Genomic DNA, 24,164 nt, shown 5'->3' with positions numbered 1-24,164 from the left:
TCTTTTTTTCAATGTCTTTCTTTCTAAAAGGGCTATTGCCACTGGGCATGCCAGCAAATACATATTTATTTCCCAGTGTCCTTGTACATATTGTACAAAACATTCTGTGTTTAGAAGTACCAACCTGGATGTTTCCAATGTTGCTTCAAACTAGAGGTGTGCAATGATATCAAAATTAATAGTGGCATTAATAATTTTTTAATCGCATGATTAAGCACAGCTCTGGGCTGAATGGCTTGGTACTAGGAAATTTCCACTGCATGGAGATTTTTAAACCTGCTGAATATAATGAAATGTTGCATACACACACCCAACACCATCACTTCCTGCAAAAGCATAATTGAACATCAACTATTAACTATTTAACTGTTATATATATATATATATATATATATATATATATGCAGTACATAGATAATGAAGGAAATGTACAAAACCAATTTATTCAACTAAATGAACTATTTTAAAATTCCCCACATTCCCTGCAGGTAAAATTAAGCATGGATAGTTCTTTGAGTTACTGTGACTTTAGTATCTAATGTTTTGTGTTGACTGCATCTGCTCTTTGACTTCCCATAGAAGCTGTCACCTTAGATGACCAGTTTGTGTAATGTTTAAGCCTGCCTTGCCCAAGTCCTTTCCTTGACTAAGAACAGAAGTTCCCATACTTGAATGAAAATTACAGTTTTCATGATAACTATACAGTGCCTGTAAGAAAAAAAAATCACAAAGTCCAAACTCATTTTTAATTATTTGTATAATTCTGCTTTTGTAAAACTAAGAATGAAATGCAACTGACATCAAAGCAGAGTGTATGAAAATAGAGCAGGTGATTTTCTCAGAGCTCCCAACGGTATCACTCCATGATACGACCACAGTTTGAGTATTGTGTGCAATCCTGCTTTCAGTATTTCAAAAAAGATATAGTGGAACTAGAAAAGAAATTAGGGAAGGGTGAGTAAAATGATTAAGGGGTGGGATTCCTCTTATGAACAATGGCTAAAAAGGTCAGGGCTCTTCAGATTGGAGAAGAGGTGACTGAGGAGAGATATGGTAGAGGTATACAAAATCTTGAGTGGAGTGGAACAGGTCAATGGGAATCAATTGATTACTCTTTCAAAAATACAAAGACTAGGGGAAGTCCATGAAGTTACATAGCAATTCATTTAAAACAAATAAGAGAAATATTTTTTCACTCAATGTATAGTTAAGCATTGGAACTCTTTGCTGGAGAATGTGGTAAAATAGGTTAATGTAGCTCTGTTTAAAAACTTTAGACAAATTCCGAGAAGTAAAACCTATAAATTGTTATTAAGGTAGAAACAATGAAAGCCACTGATTATCCCTGACGGTAGATAGCATGAAAGCTTGCCACTTGTTTGAATTAATTAATGATTAATGAGCTGCTATAATGCAAAATCATTCAAGCAGCTTATTAATGCAAAAATTATGAACAAGGGAGTGTAAGAATGACTTTGTGAGCCTATTTTCCATGTAAAAAGAACCACAGATCAAAAGCTGTAGTTATTTTACCATACCAAACAAACAAAAAAATGATTACAACCTCATTCATGCAAGAGAACTTACATTTTAAAGGATCATCTGAATCAAATTTAAGGGTCCCTGGAATCCTTTGCCCCAGGAGGACCTCAGATCTCTGATGGCGCAGTGGGGCCCATGCAACCCCCAAGCCCTGTCATGACTCCTCGAGTTCTGAAGCGGAGCTAAAATGTAAGTATGCTCCCAAAGTCCCTACCAATTTCCAAACCATGCCCGTTCCCATACCAGTAACTGGTCCTTCTCTACAGTACCCCATCCACTGCATCACCCCAATATCCCCCTTCAGAACTTCAACTCATCCTAGGATTTGGGGGGGGGGGGAATGAGACAGAAGCAATCCCCACTTGTCCATGCATAGATGGCTGCCTTTTTTCAATGCCACTACTGACCCCCCCCCCCCCCCCCCCCCGTGTTAGTCTCCTGGTACTACCTCTAAGGGATTCAAGCTGCCATATGAATAAATCTTCCCTTATATAGCAGATTGAAGACCCTAGCTGTAGTACCATGAAACTACCACTAGGGGTCCGTGGTGCCATTTTGAAAAAGGCTGCTGTTGGGGGAGAAGTGAGTAGAGAAGACTAACAATTTATCATAGGAAGGGTTGAGGTTTGGAAAGGGGAGAGTCTTCACGGGATGCATACAATTAAGCCCCATATTGGAGCTTGAGTAGTCATTGTGGTTCCACTGGGCCACCAGGGATTTGAGGTCTTCCCAAGGAATGGCATTCTAGAGGGACCTCAGATTTGGACTTGAGAGATCTTTAAATTTTAAATGCCATTATGCAAAATTGTTGGGGCTTGCAAATCTTTTTTTCACTTGTTGCCATAGGCATGAACACTCAAAGCTTTTGTCTATGGCAATGTGTGGAGATTATCATGCCACATTTAGCTAGTGATGTAAATGAGCCAGGTGCTTATTTGCATCTTCATGCTAAAGTTTGCAAAATGGGTACTAACCCATGAACATTTTTGTACATAGAGCCCCATATCTTTTAAATAATGGCAAAAACATGTTACTTTACTTTCACTGCTGTGCTCTCTTCCTTGTGCTGCCACCAGCTCTCTGGCAGGTTTAACTGTGAGAAAAAGAAGTACCTGTTCCAATGTTTAAATGTGCAATTTTGTTGGTGGCAGGCAAGGAAGGAGAGCATAGCAGTTTAAGCAAAATAGCATGCTCTCGACTGGCTGCTCTGAAGGGAGAGTCTGTGGGATAGGCTTTTAGTATCCTGAGTCAGTGTCTCACCTGGTTCTTGTCTTAAGTCAGCCCTAGTAACAGGGGGAGGATGGGGAAGAGAAACAATGAAAGCTGCAGAGGGGAGGAGAAAAATTGAATGGTGAATGTGTGTGTTGGGGGTGGGGGGTGGGGAGGGAGAATGAAAGGTGGGGGTATATGCATAGGACAAAAGGGGCTATTACGTGCAGGAGGGAGACCTTAGGGATAGACAAAATTGATGGGCCGATGTTCAGAAGCAAACGCAGGCGCTAGAGGCTGTTAGCACCATAATAGCACCTGCGTTTGCTACCACTCCATGATCAGAGCCCCCAAGCGTATGAAAAACGCACTCAGATTCTGAATGCAAATAGCATGCAAATGCATGCAAAACAGAGCTCTTAGCGCAAGTAGCATGCTAAATACATTCCTCTCCAATGATCAGCAAGCAGCACACCAAACATTGGCGCACTGTCCGCGGCAAACCGTATGCCAGCTCGGAGATGATGTTAGGGTTTTCAGACCATTGGGCAGGAATGGTGAGCCCTGTCCAGCATGCATTGCCGTCAGATTGGCCCCGGTAGTCGCGCTTCCCCTCTCCTCATGCTCCGCCTGGACAGCCTTGTCAGGCGCGGTGACCGGGTGGAGAGGCAGAGATTAGGTATACAAGCGGCACCCATTTGGCTCTGTGCGGTCGCTCCTGAGGAGAGGCTTGGCCGCCCCTCTCGTGCTACGGCATCGGTCAACATTCTGGGTGGGAGCGCCGTCCACTGCTTCGTTCGCCCTACGGCACTCCCTCGATGATAGATGCTTGCGAGGTGTTCCGGCTTGGGTTGCACTCTTCCACAGTTCCTGGGTGGGGTTGTCCGTCCAGGTACGGGTGGGATTGGTGTCTGACCGAGGCAAGGGTTGCGCTGCGGCCATGAGGTGGGAAGAGAACTGCGGCCACAAGGCGGGGAGAGAACTGCGGCAGGCCCCCAGCACCAGTCTGTTTGTGGAGGAGGCCCGCAAACTGTACCAGAGGCGACCCATTCCCAGCAATGCTCTCCGGGTGTGGGACAGCCAGCCGAGCGGTCCCGTTTCAGGCTGCACTGCGATCGGGTCCCTGGAGCAGCAGCTCCGTGACCCTTTACACTGAGGCTATCTTCATAAACTCAGTACTCCTTATATGTTTTTGTTTCAGGTTAAGTGATGGGTAGAAGATTAAAATTGGGAGGCAGGAATTATTGTTTTTAATAATTCATTCACCAGAAATAGGGGTTGAAAATATTTTATCATTTTCCTCAAGGTTCTACTTCTGGATTATATGTTACTACAAGCGGTACATGTTTCATGGTTTTCCCTTCCTTGTATTGTAGTAGGATTTCTTATATATGGTTTTGGTATGGTAGCCCTTTTGTTAAGGAATTCTGTTAGAACTTTAAGGTGTTATATACAGTAAATGCTGTATATAATGGGTTTTATTTATGTGTGGAGGATGGAAACTGGAACTATGAAGACAGTTGCATCTGCCATTTGGTTTCCTGTATACTGATATTTGTATGTGAACATTTCAGAATGAAACTGCAGTGTCTAAAAAGTTGATACTTTCCATAGAATAGTTCATTTTGAGCTTGATTGGTATGCATTGAAGGAGTTGTAGAAAACATAGTAAATGATGGCAGATAAAGACCTGTATGGCCCTTCCAAATGTTTAAAGTTCTCTTCTCCTTCAGTCCAAATTACGAAGATATCATCTAAAGCAGCAGTTCTTAACTGGTAGGTGTGTCGCAGGGCTGGCACACAGAGCAGCAGGGTTTGTTAAAAGTTTGTGACATGTCTCTCTCTTCTCTTCCCTTCTCATCCCTCCTGCCATGGAGCTAGCACCACTACCCTCTTCCTTCCTCAAACCGCACCCCCCCCCCCCACCAAGTCCAGCAGTGCTCCTTCATCCTCCTAACCCTCCTTCCCAAGTCCACCAAATCTGATTGTCAGCACCTGAAGCAATAACATGCTGCCTGTGCTTTTGCTACATCCTTCCCTCTGCCATGTCCTGCCCTTCTGCCACAACTTTCTGTTTAAACGAGGACAGATGCAGTAATAAAGATAGAAAAAAGTGTTTTATTTTGAATTTATTTGGTGGAATATGTTGCTTTGGGAAATGTACATCACGGGTGCCTTTGTATTTTGTTCAGTACAAGAGGAAATACATTTCTGTTTTTATTTCTCCTATCATGTGGTATATGCCTAGCTTGACTTCTTGGGGTTTGCAGTTCAATTTTTATCTTTATATTTTTGTTTCTAATTTGTGATCCCTTGTTCTGTATTTGGTGATGGTTTTGCTTATGTTTTATGTGTGACTGAGGTGTGGTATTCTGTTTAAATGCAGTTTCTGTGTAGAACTCTGTAGCAGTCTCACTTGTTCTGTTTTACCAGTAGTACATGTATTGGTGTTCTAGGACTTTGTGTAATATTTGTAGTGCTTCCTGTCCTTAAGCAGTGTTCTTCTTTTTCGAATCGTAGGAATCAATGCTAATTTGTTTATCAAAGCATTATTGAACCAACAATCCAGTAGTATTATTACAGCATTTTACTCACTAAGAGCCAGATGCACTAACTCCACAGAAAGAGCCCTTCCCTTACCGATCCCTTAGTGAATTGGTAAAGAAAAGGGCATGCATGAAGGAAATTGCATGCAAATGAGCTGCTCGCTGTTAGCTCATTTGCACGCGATTTCCTTCCTAAGGAGGGGAAGCCAGTTGCCAAAATATAGAACAGGAAAAGTTCTCTACGATGACGAATCACAGAAGGCAAAAGTAGAGTCTAATAGACGATTCACCACTGGAGACGTGAGTCCAACAGTCTTTATTATATCAGAGATAACGACCCGACACAGGCCGTGTTTCGACGCTAAAAAGCGTCTGCATCAGGGGTCAATAAATACACCAAGTAATGAATGCAAAACGAAGAGTCCTACTTGTCAACTCACTGATAGTTTGTATCCAGCATATTCTGTTTGGTGCTACGTGATCAGTGAGTTGACAACACATATACAAGTAGGACTCTTCGTTTTGCATTCATTACTTGGTGTATTTATTGACCCCTGATGCAGACGCTTTTTAGCATCGAAACACGGCCTGTGTCGGGTCGTTATCTCTGATATAATAAAGACTGTTGGACTCACGTCTCCAGTGGTGAATTGTCTATTAGTCTCTACTTTTGCCTTCTGGGGAAGCCAGTTGGCCAGCTGAGCATGCGCAGAGCAGCCAATTGTTATGCTGGCTGATCTGCGCATGCCAAAGATGGCTTCATACATGTCCTTCACTCAAAATAAAAAGGACGTCCCTGACAAGCACTTGGACGTTTTTCCCTTCAGATTTTGTGATGGGCATCCTTCTCTTGGACGTGTTTTTCTTACATGCCCGAAATGACCATGCCGGAGAGAATCAGGGATTAGGATGTGTGACATAAACAACAATTCAGAATCCAATAGAAAACCAAGAGAAAGAAACATTGCTTTGATGAGGACACAAAGTCCAGCAAAAGAGGGATAAAACAAATGTAAGAATCCTATTTTGGTAAGTGACATGCTTCTAAATTCAGCAGATTTAGTTTCAAATTATGAGAAACCAGCCACTCAGAGATGAATGAACTTGGTTCCGAAATACAGAATTCCCAAGTCAGCACAAGTCAAAGATAATTAACATATGAATAGATGCTTAGGAAAAAATCCTGAGTCAATGAACTCCTAATATGTGGTGCAAGAAGGACTTAAAATTAAATGAGAGCTAAAACTAAAACCTGTGGTACACTGCATGTCAAAGAAAAAGCTGAAGAATAAGAAACAATCCCTTCCATACTTGCAGGTAAATGTCTGACCTGCAATATAAGCATAGTTTCTACCACTTACACTAGTATTTTATGAAGACACTGCAGTAACATGACTTGCGGTTGGCTATAGGACCTCACAGACACAGATAATATAAAGTCAAAGGAAAATCTTACAGAATATGCCTAGTTGGAAATATTTTTTCTCTGATTTTTCAGGTGCCATATATAGAATCTAGTCCTATATGTGTAAAATTCAGGCATGACCAATTACATCAGCACTTACCAATCTTTTGGAGACCACAACTCATAGGGAGTACAGGACAATGATATCCTATATAGCACCCACCCTGGTTGTGACCCCAGTGCGGGTTTCTTGACTCTGGAGTTGTGAACCACAGTTTGGAAAGCTCTGACTTACACCAGCCATAGTACTGGTGTAAATGCTTGTGCGTACGTTGGTAAAATATGTAAATAATTATTGTAGTCTATAATTAATATGTGTAACCATGTGCCATGCCCATACTACTACTACTACTACTTAACATTTCTAAAGTGCTACTAGGGTTACGCAGCGCTGTACAGTTTTACAAATAAGGATAGTCTCTTCTCAAAGGAGCTTACAATCTAAAGGACGAAATGTCAAGTTGGAGCAGTCTAGATTTCTTCTTGAATAGAGGTTTAATGGTTAGGTGCCGAATGCGACATTGAAGAGGTGGGTTTTGAGTAGGGATTTTGAAGATGGGTAGGGAGGGGGCTTGGCGTATGGGCTCAGGGAGTTTATTGCAAGCTTAGGGAGAGGCGAGGCAGAAAGGGCGAAGCCTGGAGTTGGCGGTGGTGGAGAAGGGTACAGAGAGGAGGGATTTGTCCTGTGAGTGGAGGTTTCAGGTAGGAACATAAGGGGAGATGAGGGTAGAGAGGTAATGAGGGGCTGCAGATCGAGTGCATTTGTAGGTTAGTAGGAGAAGCTTGAACTGTATGCGGTACCTGATCGGAAGCCAGTGAAGTGATTTGAGGAGAGGGGTGATATGAGTATAACGGTCCAGACGGAAGATAAGACGCGCAGCAGAGTTCTGAACGGATTGAAGGGGGGATAGATAGCTAAGTGGGAGGCCAGTGAGGAGCAGGTTACAGTAGTCAAGGCGAGAGGTAATGAGGCAGTGGATGAGAGTTCGGGTGGTGTGTGCTCAGAGAGGAAGGGGCAAATTTTGCTGATGTTATAAAGAAAGAAGCGTCAGGTCTTGGCTGTCTGTTGGATATGCGCAGAGAAGGAGCGGGAGGAGTCGAAGATGACTCCGAGGTTGCGGGCAGATGAGACTGGGAGGATTAGGGTGTTATTGACTGAGATAGAGAGTGAGGGGAGAGGAGAAGTGGGTTTGGGTGGAAAGACAATGAGCTCGGTCAGTGTATGCCCACCAATGGAACTATGTTCCACTGCATTTAGGCTCCTTCTTATAGAATAGCATGTAGTTGGAGTATTGTCATTTATATGCATATGTGCACACATATGCAAGTATATGTTGTTATTCTGGTCATTTACATATGTTCTTGATGCCTGCTTTATAGAATTATCCCCATAGTGCTGTAGTTCTAGTACAGATGTGCTCCAATGGATCTGGACATCCAAAAGAGAAGGCAGAAAATAGTAACCTGGAAACTTGTTTAAGCAGGGGATGTTTAAATGTTAAATAAGGTCATTTTAGGATTTTTTTTAAAAGAAAAGTAAAGAAAGTAAAGTTAATATAGTGAGAAAATAAAGTATAGTTGGATTGATACCATCATTAATATATACATATGGATATATACATATACATACATTTTTTATATTTTAGATGCTTTTCAAAAAACAGTTGAACGTTTTGGAAAACTGCATATTGTGATTAACAATGCTGGTATAAACAATGAAAAAAACTGGGAAAAAACCATCAATGTTAATTTGGTAAGTATTTACATTTTAAACATATTAGTTCCCAAACAATGTAACTTTCAGCATAGTGTTAGAATGCAAGGAGAGAGTGAAAGAGGAGTACAAATGCAGTAGTGCATTATGCACTGGTAATTATTTTGCATAATTTTTAACCCAAAATGACAGGAAAAAAATGTGCCCCATTATCAATAGTGTGTACAATTGATCAACAGTGCACCCAACTGATCAATAGCATGAGCTTTTGGTTCATAGCATACACTATTTATCAGTAGTTTGCACAATTCATAACATTACATCCAAAGCAAAATAAATAAGCAAATAAATAAGCTGAATAAAATGAAAATCCTGTAAATAACACAGGAAGCTAAGACAAACTGTATATCCCTACAAGACAAGGCCACCAGTCTGCAATCTTTTTAACCTTGCATCCTTTTCCCTTATATTTGGAACCAAGTAGAAGATGGAAGTTGGCTGCTGGCCACAACCTAGTACCTTTGATTTTTTTTCTAAAAGTTCACTGTATGTACAGAGGAGAACTTTGAAAGTAAGATTCCATTTCTGTTGACATAACAGAGTTGAATCAACGATAATGTTTTGTATTTTGACATTAGACATCTTGGTGCCAATATTCAGTTGGTACAGTGACTGAACACACTTAATTGTTCACACTGTTATGTATACATGCATGACCCATAACCCAGAAACAATGATGCTGAATATATGAACACTAAGGTCACCGTGCTAGCACTCTCTACTTAGCAGACCTAAACCAAGTATATTTTGTTATCCAGAGAGTAGCTGAACTATGAAGATAATTTTAAATCTTATTCTCGATTCAACTCAGACTTGGCTCCATATTATATAGGTAGTATCAGGCAGTTCATTACTATTGACTACAGTTATAGCAAAGTGCTGCAGTGAAACTTATATTGTTCATATGATGAGTGCCTCTGCTGTTAAGGGATCTACACTGGTTGCTAGAGGAAGCACACATTGAATTCAGTCTACTATGTTTTGGTTTTAAGCTAATGTTTGAGCAATTACCTCTCCTATTTTGTGATTCTTTTGAGAGTAAGGTCCTATCAGGTATCCGATCGATTGACACTCGGTAACAAATTTGAGCTTCCAGTAGCTTCCTTTGTTCATTTAGCTTCAGTATGCAAGAAAACGTTAAATACAGCAACACCCTAGTTTGTGAAATTCAATAACTGCAGACAGATGTGAAAAGATTTATTTGAGATATAGGAAACTGTTGAAATCTTGGTTATTTGCCAGTTTTGTTGGGTAGATACCAATTTTATGGACATGTTAAAATACTTAGATGTATTCTTAAAATTTGTACTCTTGCTTTTGGAAAATATAATATATTTTTTAGCTCTTATTAAATTGTAGCTTGAATAAGCTCTGAGTTGTGAACCATCTAAAGCCAAGGTACAATGGTATATAAAACCTTTGTTTATTTATTTATTTATTACATTTTTAGCCTGATACTATACTTGTAATTTTCAAAAACATATAGATAAACAAGTTATACATTTACCAGCTGCTAGTGAATGTATAACTTCTTTCTGCAAAAAATCTGGGAATGGAGTAAAAAAAAAACAAACTTTCATGTGTTCTGTTTTCATGTATTATGAATCAGTGTCCCACACATATTTAGTAAAACATATTACTATTGGAATTATCACCTAGTTGTTGTGGAGGAGCATAATCAAATGGCGCCAGCCAAATAGATGGCCGACCATCTATTTTGGCGGCACCGCAAAGAGCTGTCCGGAACCGTATTATCAAAAAAGATGGCCGGCCATCTTTTGTTTCGATAATACGGTTGGGGCTGGCCAAATGCCATAGATCGCCGGGTTTGAGATGGCCGACTTCGTTTTTCAGCGATAATGGAAACTGGAACCGGCCATCTCAAACCCGGTCAAATCCAAGGCTGTGGGAGGGGCCAGCATTCATAGTGTGCTGGTACTTCTGGATGTTTAGATCTTGCTTATCCTATGACTTACTTGTTCTGGAGGGCTGTATTTTGTGATACTGTTTTGAGAAATGTTCAATAAAGACTTTATACAAATTTAAAAAGTCCCTGAAGTGCACTTTCCCTTAATGGCCGTCTTTCTCCCTGAACGGGGAAATGAAAACTATTTTTGCTCACAGCTTTTTTAGTAGTAACAGTGGGATTTGAATCATCCACCTCTGCATTACAAGATCAGTGCTGTAACTACTTGGCCACAGCTCCACTTACTTGGATGAAGGGGCGTAGCCTGAGGTGGGGGGGGCACTGTTTAGCCACCCCCCCCCCACCGTCGCCCCCCCTAGCCGCCGCAGCCACCACATTGGACCCCGCTCCCGCCACCAAACCCCCCCACCGTTGCCCCCCCAGCCGCCGCAGCCGCCGCCACATTGGACCCCTCTCCCACCACCAACCCTCCTCCGTTGCCGCCCGCCCCGCCGCTGCAGCAGACACCTCGTTTGCTGCAGCCGAAGAGAGTCTTCTTTAGTTCAGCGCCGGAGTAGTGCCTTCGTTCAAGGAAGTTCCTGCTGTGATCAGCTGTTTCTGATGCCTTACATCCTGCATGTAAAGCATCAGAAACAGCTGATCACAGCAGGAACTTCCTTGAACGAAGGTGTTACTCCGGCGCTGAACTAAAGAAGACTCTCTTCGGCTGCAGCAAACGAGGTATCTGATGCGGAGGCGGGGCGGACGGTGGTGGGGGAGGGTTGTTGGTGGGAGGGGGGGTTGAAGGGGATTGTTTCCGGGGGGCCAGGGCAAAATCTACGGGGGCCCAGGCCCCCTCAGGCCCCACGTAGCTACGCCACTGCTTGGATGTCCCTCCCTTTTGATTATGCCTCTCCAGGTCTCTCTCAGCCACTCACAGACAGCTAAACGTGCTGTGATTGGCTGAGAGAGACCTGAAGGGGTATAATCAAAAGGGAGGGACATCCAAGTAAGTGGAGCTGTGGCCAAGTAGTAACAGCACTGGTCTTGTAATGCAGAGGTGGCCTGTTCAAATCCCACTGTTACTGCTAAAAAAAGCTGTGAGGAAAAACAATTTTGATTTCCCTGTTTGGGAAGAACGGCGGCCATTAAGGAAAAGTACACGTGTTTGTCTGAAGTCTTTATTGAACATTTCTCAAAACAGTATCACAAAATACAGCACTCCAGAACAAGTAAGTCATAACATAACTGATCAGCAAGATCCTTTTTTTTTTACGAGCTGGCCGACTGGCTTCCCCTCCTAGGGAAGGAAATTCGCATGCAAATGAACAGCTCATTTGCATGCGATTTCCTTCATGCCTGCCCTTCCCTTACCGATTAGCTAAGGGATTGGTAAGGGAAGGACTCTTCCGTGCAGTTTAGTGCACGTGGCTTTATATCTGCTCCAGGGACCTGCATACTGCTGTCATGGAGCTGGCTGGCAAAAAATGTTTTAAAGTTTTTTTGGGGGGTGGGAGGGGATTGGTGACCACTGGGGGAGTATGGGGAGGTCATCCCCGCTTCCTTCTGGTGGTCATCTGGTCAGTTTGGGCACCTTTTTGAGACTTGGTCGTGAAAATAAATAGACCAAGTAAAACCGGCCGGTTTTCTTTTTTCCATTATCAGCTGAAGCCGGCGATCTTGTAAGCACGCCCACATCCCGCCTTTGCTACCCTGCTGATACGCCCCCTTGAAGTTTGGCCGCCTCCGTGACGGAATGCTGGCGAGTGTGTCCAAAAATCGGCTTTCGATTATACCAATTTGGCTGGTTTTAGGAGATGGCCGGCCATCTCCCGATTTGTGTCGGAAGATGGCCGGTGATTTCTTTCGAAAATAAGCCTGATAGTGAACTCTGGGCCTTTTTTAATCAAACCATGCTAGTGGCTCTCCATGCAGTAATGCCGACAAAGCTTATTCACTTTGAATGGACTCCGTTGACATTGCTGCACGGGAGTCAATAGCGCAGCTTGGCAAAAGAGGCCCTTTATTTGTTACAGAAATCTACTCATTCAAATTAGGACATTTCATGTATCATGCCTTACTGTGATGAGCAAACCAAAACCAGTGCCATACCCTCTAACAGGTTTTTGCAATAAAAAGTTCTTTGATGCTTTTATCATGCTTTTAATTCTTTAACCGTTGGGATATTTTGCCTAGTCAGAACAGCCCATTAAAATCATGCATATTATCCTTCTAATATGGATAAAAAGAAAACCTAAGGGCCCTGTTTACTAAGGTGCACTAGCGTTTTTAGCGTTTGCTAAAAATTAGCACACACTAATCATGTAGATGCCAATAGGAATATTATGCAATGCAAAAAATGGTAGATGTTTGTGTAGGAGTAGACAACTATCATATATAGTGTTTTAAGGGGAAAGTCGCCAAGGCCTCTTGTGTTATTGCACTCGCCAATGAGGTAAACCCCTACAGGTGACGAATGGAGGCTAACTGAGAAGGAGGTTGAGTTAATATCCGGTGCTACATTATATCCCTTGACAAAGATCATGGATGCCTTGAGGGAGCAAGACCTGTTTCCCAGGGCCGTGCCTAGGGTCTCTGGCGCCCCCCCCTGCAGCCTATCAGTTGGCGCCCCCCCTGCAGACTATCAGTTGGCGGCGGCGGCGGCACCCCCCCTCCCCCCCCCCCGTGAAAATGATCACTCACCACTTGCCACACTGACAGGAATTGTCAGCAATATTCTTAGAAAGAAATTGCTATACATTGCAAAATAAGATAGCAGATGTAAATTCTCAAAGTGGACATATTCCAAACACTAAAATGAAAATAAATGATTTTTTTCTACCTTTGTTGTCTGGTGACTTTCTTTTTCTGATCATGCTGGCCCAGTATCTGATTCTGCTGCTATCTGTCCTCTTAACTCCATTTCCAGGGCTTCCTTTCCATTTATTTCTTTCCTTTCCTCCTTTCTTCTTCATTTCTGGTCCTCAGCTTCTGCCTATTTTCTTCATCCATGTGCAGTTTTTCTCCTCTCTTCCTTTTCCCTCATTTCATCTCCTTCATCTCTCTTCCCTCTCCTCTAGGTCCAGCAATTTCTCCTCTCTCCCTGACAGACCTGCCCTCCCAATCCATGCCCATCCATGCTCCTCTGTCCCCTGGCCCCTCCATTCATCCCTTTCCAGCAATTCCCCTCTCTCCCTGAGCCCTGCCCTGCAATCCATATCCATCCATGCCCATCTGTCCCCTCCATTCATCCCTATCCAGCAATTCCCCTCTCTCCCTGAGCCCTGCCCTCCCAATCCATGCCCATCCATGCTCCTCTGTCCCCTGCCCCCTCCATTCATCCCTTTCCAGCAATTCCCCTCTCTCCCTGAGCCCTGCCCTCCCAATCCATGCCCATCCATGCTTCTCTGTCCCCTGCCCCCTCCATTCATCCTTTTCCAGCAATTCCCCTCTCTCCCTGAGCCCTGCCCTCCCAATCCATGCCCATCCATGCTCCTCTGTCCCTTGCCCCCTCCATTCATCCCTTTCCAGCAATTCCCCTCTCTCCCTGAGCCCTGCCCTCCCAATCCATGCCCATCCATGCTCCTCTGTCCCCTGCCCCCTCCATTCATCCTTTTCCAGCAAGTCCCCTCTCTCCCTTCCATGACCCCCCCTCGCATCCATGCTCCTCTCTCTCCCATGTCCCAGCCTGGCCCGCCCTCTTCTCCCCCCCTTCGCATCCATGCCCCCCCCCCTTCGCATCCATGCTGTCGTTTCTCCCCTGCCCTCCCGCTCCCATTGTTCAACTGCTCACCCTCTTCTCTCCCCCCAACATCCCTTTTCTTTTTTTTTTCTTTTTAAATTTACCTCCGTGGCGGTTCCGGCAGCGCAGCGTCAGGGAAGGAGGCGGCGCTCCCGACGTCTAGCCTTCCCTTCGCTGTTTTCCGCCTTCTTCTGACGTCATCCTTGACATCAGAAGAAGGCGGAACACAGCGAAGGGAAGACTAGAGACGTCTGGAGCGCCGCCTCCTTCCCTGACGCTGCGCTGCCGGAACCGCCACCACGGAGGTAAATTTAAAAAGAAAAAAAAGAAAAGGGATGTTGCGGGAGGGCGAGCGAGGTGAGCATGGTGCGGCGGCGCCCCCCAGAGGGAAGCGCCCCCCTGCCATGCTTACCTCGCTTACCGGGTTAGCACGGCCCTGCTGTTTCCTTTGCTCTCCAGGACCCTCCCTCCTTAACATCATTAAAGTAATTGCCTTTAACACCTAATCAGCATTTTATTGCTGTAAATTTGCAGCTCAATGGACAGATATTTGTCAGCCTTCCCGAGCAGTATGGTAGGGAAAGGAAATCAAGGAGAGAAAAAGAAAGCAAAGCAAACCGGAAATATGGAGGCAAAAAAACAACAAGAAGGGCAGTTCTTCTCCCCAGAGCAGCTGCAGCAGCTAACATTAGCAATGTAGGTGAGAAAACTGACAGAGCAATTTGCTTCATTTGAGACACTTTTGGCTGCAATGGGAAACCGGACAGAAGACCTAGAGCGGAGGGTCTCTTCTCTGGAAGATGCGGGGCCTTCAGCTGCGGAAGAAAGAAGCAAGCTGGCCAGCACAGTGAGGATGTTATCAGAAAAGGTGGACGATCTTGAAAATCGCTCCCGGAGGTCGAATTAAAGGCTTATTGGAATACCAGAATCGATCGGAGACGCGGTGCTTCCTACTCTATTGGAAGCTTGGCTGAAGAAAGAGTTTTCCTTATCCGACAGTGCGGGGCTGCTGTGTCTGGAAAGGGCACACCGATTGGGCAAGAAGCAAGATGGCCGCAGAGCACCAAGAGCAGTGCTTATTAAACTACATAACTATGTCCATAAAGTGGAAATTACGTGGCTACAGAGTAAAGAAGGACACCTTACAATATGAAGAACACCAAGTTCGCATTTTCCAAGATTACTCGTTTACTGTGCAGGAGAAACGGAGGCAGTTTACACCACTATGCCGTCAGCTGTATGAGAAAAACATCAGGTGCATGTTGTTATACCCGGCCACACTAAAAATAATGCAGAATGGACACTGGCAACTTTATGATTGTGCAGAGACTGCAAAGGCTGGCGTGGCAAAAATTTTACAAAGTTTGCCGGATGCTCAGGCAAAAGGCTGAATCGGGACATGCACAGTGAGTGTAGAAGGTAACCTGTGAGTGTCGCTAAAATGACAAAGTTATTATATGTAAAAATTGGTTTATAGACATGTTGAGTTTGAAGGTATGTTGAATTTAGAATGTTATTTGTAGGGCGCGGGGGTCCCTGGCAAATTGTATGTGATCTCAGTATCTATCTTGTTCGGAGATGGATAAATGCAAGGGTTTAGGTGGGGGATGGGGAAGAGTGGGGAGGGATGGGAGGGGAAGTGAGAGGGGGGATGGGAGAAGGACATAACACTGTAGAGAGTACATGAGTGGAGGGGAAGAAGTAGAGGCAGAAGGAAGAGTGGGGGGACTGGGTGGAGCTGGGCGCCTAGACCCCATACTGTTAAGTTTGAACGTGGAAGGAGAGTAACCTTACAACATTATGACCCAACCTAACACAACGAGATTCATAACATGGAACGTTGGGGGTTTCTCATCACCAATTAAAAGGAACAAAATTTTAAACGCACTTAAAAGACATAAGGCGGACGTAGCTTGTCTGCAAGAGACACGACTAACAGTGGAAGAGCACCAAAAGTTAGCTAGAGACTGGGTGGGAGAGGTGTATGCAGCTTCTTCAGAAGGGAGATATGGGGGAGTAGCTATTTTAGTGCGCAAAGGCCTGGCAGCCAAAACGAAACTGCTGGTACAAGATCCTCAGGGCCGATACGTGTTGGTGCGCATGTGGCTCCAGGGCCTGGATATGTTAGTTGCGGCAGTATATGGCCCCAACACATATAACCAAAAATTTTACCATGAATCCAGCACTGTAATCAATATTCGGGACTCCAACGGTTGATACTGGGAGATTTGAATATGGTAGCAGACCCCCAGTTAGACTGCTCACACCCACGGAAAGCCCATAGGGGGGGCCCTAAATCTAGAGCGCTATCCCGCCTCATGATAGCAACAAATACAGAGGATGTTTGGCGTGTCCTGCATTCCGGTGAAAAAGACTTTACACATGTCTCGAGAGCCCATGGCACCCAATCTCGAATAGACTATATTCTAGTCGGGCAAAAACTATTTCAAAAAGTTTATGCAGCTGAAATAGGGCCTGAAGAAATAACAGATCATGCCATGGTATGGCTCGATTTAGAGGCGGGAAAGTTTTACCAGGGGCAAGCGGGGTGGAGATTCCCAACTTATTTGGCGACTGATGCAAATTTTAAAGCATATGTGAACAAAAAGTGGGAGGAGTTTGCCAGTCATAATAAGCAACATGAACAAAATCCAGAGTTGTACTGGCCGACGGCAAAAGCGGTGCTGAGAGGAGATATAATAGCATTTGCCTGTGCGCGGAAAAGAAAACTAACCGCAGCTATAGTGAGGTTAGAGGCAAAGGTGAGGAGGGCCAAACGCAAGTACACCCAAACACCAAATAAAGAGCATAGGGAGCAACTGCAAGCAGCACAAGTGGCACTTAATTCCCTGCTGCAAGAAAGGGCACTTAAGGGGGCCATATATCACAAGTACAGGCTGCATAGGTTTGGCAATAAAACTGGGACCCTGCTTGCCCGAGTGGTGAAAACATGGGGAGGAAATAGAGTGCTATCAGCCATAAAGGACGAGAAAGGTAAAATACATACGAAAAGCGAAAAAATAGCAAATATATTCCGAGCACATTTCAGCCAAATATATCAAAAATATAAAGACATAGATAAAGAATCCCTCATGAGTTATTTAGAAGCCTCCAAGTTGCCAAAACTCTCTGTACTAGCATTACAGACACTGAATGGCCCAATCACTGGTAAAGAGCTCCAAGCCACCATAAAGTCATTACCACATCACTCTGCCCCGGGCCCTGATGGATTCACGGGAGAATTTTACAATATGATACCCCAGAAAGCGTTATTGGCACTGCATGACTATCTAGAGGACGCAGTGGAGACAGGAAGGTTTCCCATTCACAATAATATGGCATTAATATCATTATTACCCAAACCAGGTAAAGAAAGGGACAAACCGGAGGCCTACCGACCAATTTCATTATTGAATGTAGATATAAAAATATTAGCAAAAATCTTGGCCACCAGGTTGGCTCAATACTTACCAGATATAATTGGGCCTGAACAAGTGGGCTTTGTGAAGGGCAGACATTCTTCTACTAATGTGCATAAATTGCTGATGGCAATGAGCTACAGCCAAGTAAATCATGTACCTGCAGTCCTCCTCAGTCTCGACGCCGAAAAGGCATTTGATAAAATAGGATGGGAATTTTTGTTTGGGGTGTTAAAGTATATGGGCATGCATGGCTGGTACCTTCAGGCCGTACAGACATTATACACTAAGCCGACGGCCTCTGTATTAATTAATGGAGTGCGAACAGACCTTATAGTCATAGAACGGGGTACTCGTCAGGGGTGCCCCCTCTCACCCTTATTGTTCTTGCTGTCTATTGAGCCACTGCTCCGCACGTTGAAGACGGATGAGCAGATAAAGGGGCTAGAGGTGGGTGGAGAGGTAGTGTAGACTTTGGCATTTGCGGATTATCTGTTGGTGGTGATGAGGGACCCCCAGAATTCATTGAGGCAGCTGTGGGCATGGATAGAACAATACAGTGCTCTTTCAGGGTTTAAAATAAATGCACACAAATCACATTGGCTCACCATCTCTCGTGGGGTGGGAGGCACAGGGTTAGAGGAACTGGGAGTGGAAGAAGCTGAAGAGGCAATCAAGTACTTAGGAGTCCAAATCCCCCAGAACCTGGCTCAAGTGTGTGCCCAAAATGTGAGCAGGCTATTGGAGGATATGGCGGACAAGTTGAAGCTGTGGCAATCCCGCCCGCTCTCTTTGCTTGGTAGAATAGCGCTATACAACATGATGGTTATATGTGTTCCAAACGCTCCCACTTTATCTTCCAAGGACAGTGGAACGGCAAATAAACAAAATATTGCAGAAATTCCTTTGGAAAGGAAAGAAAGCAAAAATTGCTCTGCGGATTCTGCAGATCCCAAGAGAATACGGGGGCCTGGGCCTCCTGAGTTTGCGATACTTAACGGTAGCCTGTGGAATCAGGCACCTAATTGACTGGTTTCGAAAGACAAGTGAATACTCTGTTGCCACTATGGAATTAGGCTTGTTTGGCCCAGACAACTTTACAGGATTTCTGCATGGTAGCAAGCAACATCCCCCAGCAGTCCTACAGAAGTCACATATTTTGCCTACGATGAAAGCGGTGTGGAAATGGATCTGCCGCATGCATGGCTTTTCGCCTAAAACTACCCCCTACCTGTCGATTTGTGGCAACCCGGGGTTCGAGCCTGGGACAAGTTATACTGTATTCAACAGATGGAAGGAAAAGGGGATAGAATACCTATATCATGTGCTCACAGATGAAGGGCGTATCAGAACGTTTCCAGAACTGAGAGCTCAGTTCAAAATAAATTCAGCGGACTATTTCCATTATTACCAGCTGAGGCACTATGAGGCTCATTTTCAAAGTACTTAGACTTACAAAGTTCCATAGGTTCCTATGGAACTTTGTAAGTCTAAGTGCTTTGAAAATATGCCTCTATGTGTCCAGTCTGACTTGGACAGACCTCTCCGAGGACGTGAGGGAAGAACTGGCTGCTGCTATGTTGCTGGGGGCGCAATTGAAAGTGCCCATGGCCTATCATCATCGCCACATCCGAGATACAATGCCAGAATTGGATTACATGGGCTACGCGGCAAAATGGAGCCAAGATCTGGGAAGCCAGATAACTGAGACTATGTTTAAGGACCATGTGTGGTCGCTCTGGTAGACCACAAAACTGGCAGAGCACTGGGAAATACAATATATATTCACACTAAGGATATATGTGGCGCCTAGAAGAGCTTTCCATATGGGAGCATCACCGGATGGAGCATGTGGGAAATGCCATCAAGAAGGCGCTACATTGGCTCACATGTTTTGGACATGCCCAAGAGTGGTTTGGTTTTGGAAAAGTATACTGCAGCAAGTGACAGAACTCTGGTCCCGAAGATGGACATATGATCCAAAGTTGCTTTTTGGACACCCAAGGCTAAGCAAGCCAACGCCGAAGGGATTCACAGACTTTGTAAAAAGAGCTACAGTAGTAGCGAAAAAAGCAATCCTGCAGGAGTGGCTGGGGAACAAACCACCATCACTGCAATATTGGCGAACTCAAATGCTTATACATTTACGTACAGAACATCTGGCAATGCGGAACCAGCCACGGATAAGAAGACAACAATTTGAATGCAGATGGGCACCCTTTTGGGAAACCTTGACCCCAATGGTCCGGAGCCAGATATTGAACCTATAATCCCCGTTGCAGCTGCTCCTGTAACCTCTGCTTGTTATTGGATATATAAGGGGAAAAAAGGGGGGGGGGGAGGCTTTGGCGTGGAAGGGGGGTAGGGAACAGGGAGGGGAGGGGGAGTAGTTTAGGGGGGGAAATACTAATATCAATAAAAATACAAAATGTGAAGATATGCCAATTGCTGTTATGGAACTTGCTTATGTAATGTGAAATGTTACAACTGATTATGTTCACTTAATAAAAAAATGATTGAAACATATCCCGTGACAAAGCTTGAAAAATGAAACAGGCACCTGTCGGGGTCCAGCGTTTTGTATGCACAATGGAACACTCAGATAAGTGATTTTGAGCCTGCCATCGTTAGCATAGTGACGTTTAGAAGATATGCAGAGTGTGCGAGGGTGATTGAATAAGTGCACTAAGCAACACAGCAGCAAAACAAAACAAGATAAAGATAAAAACAAAAAATAAATTTTTTGCACACTTAGGAAGGAAGGGGGTTTTATCTATGGTTAAAATCGTCACCTGTAGGGGTTCACCTCATTGGCGAGTGCAATAATACAAGAGGCCCTGGTGACTATACGAGACTTTCCCCTTAAAACACAATATATGATAGTTGTCTACTCCTACACAAACATCTACCATTTTTTGTATTGTATTGTATAAGTTGACTAATGAGCTCTGCAACATTAATATTTGGGTGCTAACAACCAATTATTGATGTTAATGGGAAGTCTTAAAATTTTGTGCACATCTCTCTGTGTGCTATTCTGTAAAGCACGGCACCTAACTTCAATCGCACTTATGTGAAAAGGATTGTGGACAGCGGTGTGTCAGAGACATTCCAAAAAGTTGTACACAGATTTACAGAATTCACTTGAATCACGCCTAAGTTGGGCACTGGCATTTACACCTGTTTTTAGCAGGCATAACTATGGCACCCAAAAGTTAGGAGCAGAATCTGCACTGAACACTAGTCTTTAAAGGGCACACTCCCATCAAAGAATAGTGCTTAGGGCCAGATTCTCTATATGATGCTTAAAAACCTGTGTGGAAAACATTTCCGCCTAAGTGTATTCTGTAAGATTTAAGCATGGTATATAGAATTCACCTAGTTGATATCCCAGTGCCTAAAACTATACACCTCCATTTACACCAATGAAAATATGATGTAAATCCCTGTGTTTAGATTTACGTGGAATGGGCCATATTCTTTAACAATGCGCGTACATTTTGGAATGCCCACGAAATGCCCATTTTTCTGCCCATGACCACACCCCTTTTTAACTGCATGCATTAAAATGTAGGCATAGTCCATTACAGAATACACGTAGCGAGTTGTGCACGTAAATTCTAATTATTGCCAATTAGTGCTCATTATTGCTTGTTAGGTGTTAACAATGCTGATTAGCTTGTTAACCAATTAAGTTATGTGCGCTGTTATGGAATATGCTTAGATTTCAGTGTGGAATGCTAGGCGTGCTATATAGAGTCTGGACAACCAAGTTTTTCGGCATTGAACTTTCAGCGCTATATGTTGAATTCCCTCTTAAGAGTATTTTGTGTTGGGGATTGGTAACTAGGCAGGGCCTAGGTGGTGAATGTGCATGGAGAGCAAATTGCAGGTAGCATGTGGCACATACTGCGCATTAACCATCATGTGTGCAGTTAGCACAGGTCTAGTTAGTGTCTCCTAAATAGACATTTTAATATGGGAGCTGCAAAGTAAGTGCTGGGCACACCCCTAATTCTTCCTGCGTTAGATTTTCACTTGCCACACATTAATTTTTTGTGTGGTTACTGCAAAATCTAAGAAACAGAAAAGGTACTAGGAGCCTTCAAAAGTGGGACAAGTCCTTTAATTGTATGAATCTTGTACATCAATCTTTCATCATTGACTCGACAGAGGCCGTGTTTCGGCGCACAGCTTTTATTGTGTGTGGCAGCAAGAATAATTTATGTATCATCAAATTTGAGCATCTTTTCATTGGCTGAGTGTTAGAGCTAGGGTTCTGTTCAAGCTCTCTTGTTTTGTTTATAAGATTTAATTTGGTGTTGCTTCAGTTTATGTATCAAATTTATTGCTTGTCTGGTTAACCAACTTTTTTCTCAATTGAATAATCAGTATTGTTGTCTTTCCCTTCCTGTAGGGGTGTTTGTTACCAAAAAAAGTCTTCAAATATTCTTTTTTATATCAGACTGTGCAAATTTGGAATACCTTAACTTTAATCATTAAACAACAATCTTTATAATCATTATTTTGAAAGTATTTGAAAGCCTTTCTTTTTCAGAAGCATCTGGAAGTAGTAAGATGAGTTAGAATGATTTTTCAGTTACATTTTTCATTATTAATTTTGTTTCTATTATTATGTGTTTAGCTGTATATCACTTTGAACCAATTTTAATTGGGATAGAGCAAGTTATAGATAATGGGGCCTCTCCTGCTCGGTTAAATCACCTGTCACTGCCTAACCATGGATATTCAATGGCACTAAAGCAGGGAGTTCTGCTGAATATTGCATTTGACTGCCCCCCCACCAAAAAAAATGGGCCATTCTGGGGCAGGCCAAGGGTCAGCACTGGGGAGCAGCCAGGGCTTATGTGGGCGCTGGCAATATTCAGCTGAGGCCCACATAAGTTAAGCGGGTGAAATTGGGACAGCTCAAAACTTCAAAAGCTTTCCTATATTTACCCACTTATCCTTATGCAGGCCCTGGGTGAATATTGGGCTGGGACCCGCATTAAAAAAAGGGTCTCTCTCTGTCCCATGGCCCCTGAAAACAGCCCCCCCTGACAGCAGTCCCATCCCACCCCCAACCCCACCTCCACCTCCTGGTCATGATTGGACCCCCCTTGGGCCTACCTGACCTCCATGGTGGTCTAGTGGGGCATCAGGAAGTAGCAAGCCCCCCCCCCAGCTCCTACCCCTAGAGAAAGTTGCCGCAACCTCTCACGGTACTGCAAGACAAACATCTTAGGTCTGTGACCCTTAAATGGCAAAGGCAAGTCAGGATCAAATATCAGCATCATATCACATACATATCATATGCCAAAAGTGCATCTGTGTATCTTAGTGGAGAAGGGGAAGACATCTTCAGGTTGACATTAGGTAATAGAATGCCATCAAGATTGTTGGTTTAATTATGTATTGACAATGAATGTTACTTTGCTGTAGGCACAATAATAATATGGCTCTGGCTGACTTCTTGGACAGACTGGATGGATTGTGCAGGTCTTTACCAGCTGTCATTTACTATGAAGCTTATTTTCTAAGCATACGGATATCTCAAAATGCCCAAATGAAGGACCATGTGTTTGAAATATCCAAATCTCGATTTTACAAAGGCAGAGTAGGGATGTCCAGAACTAGTACATCCAAATAGCAAGGAGGTGTGTTGTGGATGTGTTTTGGGTGGACGAGGGAGGGCCCAAAATCAGGACATCCAACAGTGGTTACCAAATGGAAAGAAACGTCTAAGCCCAAAAAGAAGGACATCCTAATTTAGACTTGCTTCAGTCTGTCAAGGGTACAAAAAGTGCTCTGATTGAGCAACTGACCACTGGTAGGATTGAGGCATGACACCTCAATCCCCCAATGGTTGCTGTCCCCCTCCTCAGGCTCTATGACAGCTTCTTAGCAAAGTAGGTAACGAGTCTGAGTAGCCTAGGGATTAGTAGAGTGGATGTTAAACCAAGGGACCCAGGTTCAAATTCCACTTTAATTTTTTTGTCAGCCCTCCAGGAACAGAAAAATACCTACTGTACCTAAATATATGTCACTTGCAAGCCTGAAGGCTATTGAAGTAGTATACATTCAGGTACAGTGAGTATTTTTCTGTTCATGAAGGGCTCATAACTACAAAATAAAAGCATTAAGGACGGATTTAGACCTGTGTCCCTTGGTTTAAATGCCATTATACTAACCGTTAGGCTACTCTTCTGCTCTGCGGGGATGTCTTTATGGCCATTATTCTATGAATGCTACCAAACTGATACCTTTGTTCCCTGTTTTTTTCACCATTCATATGTTGGACGTTCTAGTTTGCAAAATGGCTGTTCATGCTGGACGTCCTCCTTTTACTATTAACACTGAATTTCAGTGATGAGCTGCTTCAATAGCATCAAGTGTGACATTATTCCTTACAGTTATATAGCTGTTTGAACTACCGAGTATATATTATTTACAATCTGTTGGGAGTTGGCGTTTGCCATGATTCTCCCCATTGTTTATCAACTCCTGGATGCAGGCCTAGTGGCCAAAGCACAGCCCATGTCGAGTTTTGGATTTTAATAA

General features: G+C 43.7%; 1 protein-coding gene across 1 annotated transcript in view; it reads left to right on the top strand.

The window, feature by feature from the left end:
- Nucleotides 1-24,164, top strand: part of LOC115462204 (15-hydroxyprostaglandin dehydrogenase [NAD(+)]-like) — a 101,485-nt gene that overhangs the window by 15,442 nt on the left and 61,879 nt on the right. The window contains exon 4 of the mRNA XM_030192219.1: nt 8,409-8,515. Within this exon, the coding sequence (XP_030048079.1) occupies nt 8,409-8,515 (107 nt within the window). The remainder of the gene's footprint in view (nt 1-8,408; nt 8,516-24,164) is intronic.

This window comes from Microcaecilia unicolor, chromosome 2 (genome assembly GCF_901765095.1).
Source record: "Microcaecilia unicolor chromosome 2, aMicUni1.1, whole genome shotgun sequence".
Lineage (NCBI taxonomy): Eukaryota > Metazoa > Chordata > Amphibia > Gymnophiona > Siphonopidae > Microcaecilia > Microcaecilia unicolor.
This window is presented reverse-complemented; position numbering and strand designations above follow the sequence as displayed.